Here is a 7,086-nt window from a genome sequence, read left to right on the forward strand (position 1 = left end):
GGCGTTGCTTCGAGCACGCAAGCTTAATGACTCGTCGGTGCGTCAGAACAGAGTGCTGCAATCGTTAAGAGCCGCAGCAAGAAAAAAAAAAGGAAAAAAACCGTAAAAATCAGAAAGTCAGTTATCCTTCCCGATTTATATAGCCTTTCCGTTAAGTTGGAATTGCCTACTGGTACTTATGCCACGTCCTTCCGACACTTGACGTCACCACAATTGATCAAACGCATTGGCGCAACGGATAATTGTTGCTCACAAGGGTGAGAAGCAACGGCTTACCTTTAACCCTATTCTCTTCTGGATGTTTGAGAATCGCTTCACTGACGTTTTACTGTTGACTTATCTTTATCCACGAGGTCCATTTGAATAGTGCTGTTCGCTTTAGTTTTCCTCACGACCGGCTTTAATAATTCCAAGGAATAAACCAAGTCGTGGTTTTCCGCAATTTGTCCTAGCGCATCATTCTTATCTTTCTTTCTTTTTTTTTTTTTTTGCTGTGGCAGAAAACAAGCAGAAAAGAATGGATTTCGCTACAGCTAATATCGAATAATTTCATGCGATTATAAAGCCCACCGTTTTTGTTTTACTAGTTATTGCAAATAAATTATGCCGAAGCAAGAAGAGCTTGCTGGCGTGATGACAATAAAGCAGAAAGAGCAAAAGCAGGCTCGCGAGGACTGATAGCCTAGGTGGTGCCAGTTCCAATAATTCCCTTCTGCACTCGCTCAGCTCCGTACTAAGAATTATTCTGCTCATTATTATTGAAGTCCATTTTTGGCGTGCTTGGGAGCAGTGTGGAGACTTTTACTGATTCAATCCATATAATTGTAATTCTTTTTTTTTCAGATCCTGAAAGTTGCTTTGTGTGTCACCGCAATAGTGCTATTGTTTTCTTCCGCGTTCACTACCGCGTCATTACTGCCACACGGCTGCTCTATAGAAAAAGGAGCGCCGACGCCGAAGCCAAGAGCGCCGTTAGCAGCGGTCTTCAAAATGCTGGGCCTTCTCCGTCCGGGCACCACAAGTTTACTTTCAGGCTTTATGAGGAGTGCGACAGTGAGATGGCGGCCCAACCAAGGGCTCGACATATCCCTTTAAAAGACTTGTGTCCCATAAGACATTTTCTGTCCCGCCCATAACTCCTCGACGTTATGCATTCTCTTTGCATTTAGGGCGTTTAAACATTTTGTTGTAGCGTAAGTACTTGCATTTAATTGGACAAGCTTACTCCCCGGCCTCTTCCACTTCTGGCATAACAGTTGAGCATGTACTAGGGATCTGTCTACTAAATGCACATGAAAGACTACACCACTGACAGCTTCATTAAAGTGCGCACACCATCCCCGAAGGACTTACTTCCCGGCTCTGGGTTCGAGACTTGGAAAGCTCATCAGGAAATTTAGGCGTTTTCAGTCTATTGGAATGACACTGACCTCGACTAGCAAATTATTATGCTCCATAAATGGGCCTGTATATATTGGTCGACAGAGTATACATCGCTCGGTCGAAAAGCCGTTGCAGTTTAGGCTGGGGGCGTTGTCGGAAGTGTTCACAGCGTGATAGCAAAAATGAGACATCGAGTTTAGGCAGTGTCCCTTTCCTTACAGCATGGTTATGGTGTCCATCGAGAATGGTGACTGATAGTGCTCCTTTACTGTCCTATCAAGCATTATGCAATTAAGTGCACGCGTCCCCCTAAAGGTGAAACAGGTAATGCACCTTCCTTTCTCCAGAAACGTACTTAACCAAAAACACGATCAAGTCGCGGAAGGAAAAAGCGGTGTTAATGGCGCTCTTATGTTTACTCTTAAGAGGAAGCTGGAACGTCTGCCTCACTTTTGTTGCAATGCGTAGTCTAGAGACAAATATGTTTTGAGCCGTGCTCTCAATGACGACGCCAATGCTACAGCTGGCGTTGGTGTGTTAGCTAGTTTCTGAGAGTGTTCTCGAGTGTGGAGTGCAGCTCTTCGCTCTCCGAAACATCCCGTAACAGTTTATTGGAAACAGTGCAGAACAATATTTTAATATCTACTTACCTCACGGTCGTCCGTCGCGATCCTCCTATCTTCCTCTTTATGAGCGCAGAGAAGGCGGTCAGACTTTCATCTCGGCGTCCGACCTCTCTGCCAATCCAATGCACAAAATCGCCTGCCTTGTTATACTAGTCACCGAACTGGGAAGTTCGATATGTAGCCGAGATATCCTCATATTTAATGAGGCGAACTGTAACAGTTTATTTCGGGTGAAATTTTGATGCACACCTGAGGCAAGCAGCTCCCTACTGCTCGAACGGACAGCGCCACTCATCGGCGTCGCGCAGCTGTACAGTTACTAGATGCGACTTGGCTTCTCCACGGGGTCGTGTATGCAGCTAAGCGAGAAACGGAGTTCATCTGGGCATTTTATATAGAAGACATGGAAAGTTCTACCTATTAATATTATTTCCTATTTCTGCACGGCCGCCACTATGGAGACGTGAGTGCATTAGGAGGTGTCTTGCAACTGCCACTCCTGACTCACGAATGAAGTAAGCACACAACAGCTGCGCTTGCCCTCTATGTGAATGGAACGACTGCCCCTGGCTGCTTTCCTGGCATGCTTTTTTGCAGGCCCTTGGCACGCCATCTCAGAGCTAATTTGTGGGAAGGTTCTTGACTAAGGGCCTGTGATCAAAATTTTTTTTCCTGTAGCTGCGTATTACTCGCAACTTAAGTTTATCGCCAACATCTGCAACCGGCGTAGCCACCTTTTTCTCCAACTTTCCGCAATGCAAAATGATCATCACACAACCATGCTTTGCAATATTTATGCTTTGTTGTAACTGCTCCAGTTTATTTTAGATATTTCTTTTTCGTGCAAAATAATCTAGGCAGCAAAATGGTAGAATGCTAGCACTCAAAACGAAAACTGTTCCGGCACAGTCACGTCATTCAGTGACCTAAAAGGTCTCAAGTTATTCTGGGGCTTAAATGCCTCGCCCTCCAATGAAAATACCATGCGACTGGGCCGTAAGGCTCAGCAATAATTTTTTCTTCCTAGCTCAAGCGTTTTGTAAATACTTCTAGCCGACAGTATACATAAGTTACGTTTTTCTATATTTGTATTTGTAAATGCACATTCTGCACTTATTTTACATGTTTGTGTCATGCCTTTAAAAATCGCCTACTGCAAAGCGCCCAGAAGATTGGAAGAAGGAATCAGGAAGTGAACATGAATAACAGAGGGTATCACTCGATGTTTCCGTCAGAACGAAATTGCCGACGGAATCATGAAACTCTTCATGCCTCGCATGAGAAATATAACAGTTGTCAACAAAGAACTCCTAGGTATTGTTGTTTCTCTCACGTAAAAATAATATTAGGGTGCAAAAAAGGAGTAAACTTTAAGAGGGAAATAAATTATGGGTGTAACGCTTCTGAATGTCCTTAGCGGTACAGTTAGCCCTCTCACAAGATATAATATAGAGCTCTAATTGCGCCTATGATCCCAAAAAGGTTTTCCGAGATGCCTATTTCTTCTTTTAAGTATTCGTTTATGCCTGCTTAATAATTGCTAGCCGTTTTCTTTGAAAAAACAGGAAATAAATATTCTAAAGTCCCTGGCTAAAATCCTGCAGTCCTTTCTGTGCTCACTCTGAGGATGGCGTGGGTGTTATTTTTGTGTAAAGAATGACAAATTCTGGGCTTATTTTTTGAGCATTCATTTATTGACTTGTAGTTGTCAATTTGAAGTGGGGCGTCTATTCAAGTTTTACTTCCAATAAATTCCCTTAAAATTCCGTCGCCACATCATTCCATCATGACAGGCACTCCATGCATCGTTACAATTTCCGTGAACTCCAATGAATTAAGAAAAATTAAAAACTACCCGATTTTTATCATCGCTTTTTTAACCAGCATCTAATATTTTGCATGGTCCTGTGGTCTTTTCCGGCACCGGCAAAGTGTGAAAAGATGAAAGCGAGGGAAATGGTGGTTACTTACGCGTGGATGTACCTCGAAGCGTCTGTGTACGTGCTGCCCTTGCGATAGCCTCTCCGCTCCCCGTGTCCCCTAAAGTGGAGTGTTTATTTCCGCCTTTATTTCATTTCTCTAAACCAAAGCGTGCATTTAAAAAAATTATTAACGTGTATGCCAGAACTCTTTCTTCGTCACATCGCTTAAAGGTGTCTATTTCATTCTTCTTTCATGATGTTTCTATCTTGTGAAGCAATAGTGAGGGCTTTTTTTACTGTTCTTGTCTAAGAGTCTAATGCGTTAAACTGCTGTGTGTGAATTGAAATGGAATGTAATGCTGAGAAATAAATTATATAATAGGGTAGTAAGATAAATGCAGGTTATTACAGCACTAATCCATCCGACGTATCCCAACTACACCTGTAGAAACTGTATAGCGTAACCATGGTCTGAAACAACAACGCACTTGTTAGCATGTGCAAGCGTCTCTGTATAACGAGCATCGCGAGCAATATTTTACTGTGTTCCACAAGTTCATTACTATAACTTTACTCTGTTTGCCTGCCTTTTGGAATTCTGAAAGCATTTAATACGATTACTTGGTAGTATCTGAGCGAAATTCCCTAACAAAAGTTAAAAATGTAGAAGAGATTTCGGCATTGCCATCACGTGAAAATAAATTTTTAATCCTCCTTTGGTATTACTAAACGAGCAGAGAAATGGCCCCCTGGAGATCCTCTCCCCAAAGTCTACCTCTCCACCTTGGGCCGCCGGCCCACTGCATGTCCCACAAACCCATGCACACTTTGGGAACATTCTCACTCTCGCCAAACGCTAAATGCGGAAATATTGTCTTGCGACACATCAACTGCGATGGTAAAACTTTATCCCAGAAAGAAATTGCTTTCTACAAATCTAACTGTGAAAACTATAAAAGTTTAAAATGATGATTTCGTAGCGACAATTTTGTTGTTGTTCAGTGCTGTCTTCTTTGTACTCGGCGTAACTTACATCCATACATCGCTTATGTTTTCTTCAGCAGAGTAGGTATTTTCTTCATGAACGTTTGTCTTGTAAAGCATAATTAAAGAAGAATCCTTGCGCGGTGCCAATAATTTTTATGAATGCTCTAAACACTTATAGGCCGGGTAATGCGGTGGTCTTAAGGACGCAATACACGTTTTCAAACATATATCACAGACAAGTATCCGTGAACAACAGATGACACAGTTTATTTACAATTATATACAGTAGATGCATATGCTTTATGAAAAATAAATAAGTTGGCATTTGTTGCGGTGACAAATACAAATCGGAGACAAAGCACGACAAACATAGACAATAACGAGTACGTTGCTGCATGTAGAGCAAACGAAATGCTTTCCGAATACTTATTTTTTCGAGAGTGGCGTAAAACTTGGCGAGTTGCAATCGGATAATCTTTAATCATTGGTACTCTAAAGAAATGATCGCTTCTATACCCTCGACCCAAATTTCAGCTTACGTTGGCCCGTTCTACCAGTCTCATCAGTCTAGTAAAGCTTAACGAAAAGGTACCACTATCAGGTGATTTTCAGATTTTGTTTAAGGTCGAACGCCACAGAACGACTCTGCTTCAGAGCATTTAAACGCGCGAGCCAAAAATCATTTAGCCACATGCCAAGTTTACGGCTAATTACAATACGTCATTTCTCTTGCGTTATTTGTGTTGACGAGTTTACAGCGGCATAGAGTTGCCTGACGAGCACGTAATTGTTACACCCCAGCAGTTTTAAGTTATATCCGCAGAACAGGTTCATGGCTTAAAGAAATCAGCAATGCTGCCTCGCCCCACAGAACTTAGCCTGGAAACTGCACTTTGGATGCTTTATGCCGAAGCCCTTGCGTGATATTGTCGATTTCAGAAGTGATAGGAGTAAGCAGGTGCCCCAGGTAAATATAGGCAGCCTTGCGTCGAAACGTGCCTCAGTTGCGTGCCCAACGCGTGCGAAAGCAGCCGCTTTCCGCGAATGCCTCGCAATACCCCGCGGCTCGGTAGCGTACGTGCGCGAACCCTGTTAACTGCCGTAGGATTATTTCACCCAGAACGCCGCACGCTTATAATGGGAAGAATAAATTTGCTCCTTCGTTGCACCTTGTTGACATGACACAGAGTTGCCCACACGGCAGAGGTAGAGCGGCATTGCGGCTACCGCGAAAAAAAATAACATGGTGCTCTTCACAGAGTGACTGTCCAGGAACGGACGTGTACCGCGAGGGTGCCATCATAAGCGGCAGCACTTGTTGGGGCAGCTTTCGTCGCATCCTGTCCCGCCTCCTAGTGATGGAGGCGCGATCCCGTTGAAATAGTTCTTGATTGTTCCTTCCTCGATGATGCCGACAGGCAAGTCCTTGGTGTTGCTGTTACTTGTGCCGTTCGGCAGAACGCCGCTTCGTGAAGTGTCCTTCCGTCTTTCCGGCATGAAGAGTAGCTTGTCAAGGTGGCCCGTGGGGGCGTCGCAAGCGATGAAGAGAAAGTAGCTGAGAATGTAACTCCACACCAGCACGGAGAAGCACTGTGATACCTGAAAATAAACAAATGGCAGCCAACAGCGTTAATACAGCTCTCTTATCAATGTTTGCCACCATCGCAGGCATATTGCTGTGCGTTGCCTGCCACCAAATAATGAAAAAAAAAGGTTCCATCTAGAAGCCATCTTAAGCCGTGTGCATGCCTGGTATACTCAATACTGTTGTGAAAAGCAAGATATATTTACTCGTGCCTCTATGGTTGTCAAATGCCGATTATATAACTAACGCCAGCTTACTCAGAAGTGAAAACCAGTACCAAAATGAAATATTGAGGATGAAAAATTAGAATGATTTTAGAAAAAAAAAACTTTCACTGGTGGTAATGAGGGCTGCCTTCGGGAACAATATATTCATCGCTAAGACTATACCTTTCTAGACACACAATTTTATATAGCATGGGAAATCTGGGGGGGGGGGGGGGGGGGGATGATTTCTTCACGCGATCCACACTAACGAACATCAAAAAGCAAAATAAATGACACGATGGTTCATAGCATGCGCCAGCTCTTCACATTTTAAGATGTCAGCTGGAAAGTTTCTTCGTAATCCAAGAGTGCGAGAT

General features: G+C 43.4%; 1 protein-coding gene across 1 annotated transcript in view; it reads right to left on the bottom strand.

The window, feature by feature from the left end:
- Positions 1-6,217: 6,217 nt before the first annotated feature.
- Positions 6,218-7,086, bottom strand: part of LOC146172565 (nose resistant to fluoxetine protein 6-like) — a 12,832-nt gene continuing 11,963 nt past the window's right edge. Inside the window, exon 15 of the mRNA XM_084585747.1 lies at positions 6,218-6,517. Within this exon, the coding sequence (XP_084441873.1) occupies positions 6,218-6,517 (300 nt within the window). The remainder of the gene's footprint in view (positions 6,518-7,086) is intronic.

This window comes from Amblyomma maculatum, unplaced genomic scaffold (genome assembly GCF_055883805.1).
Source record: "Amblyomma maculatum isolate TAMU_Amacu unplaced genomic scaffold, ASM5588380v1 scaffold_13, whole genome shotgun sequence".
NCBI classification, from domain to species: Eukaryota; Metazoa; Arthropoda; class Arachnida; order Ixodida; family Ixodidae; genus Amblyomma; species Amblyomma maculatum.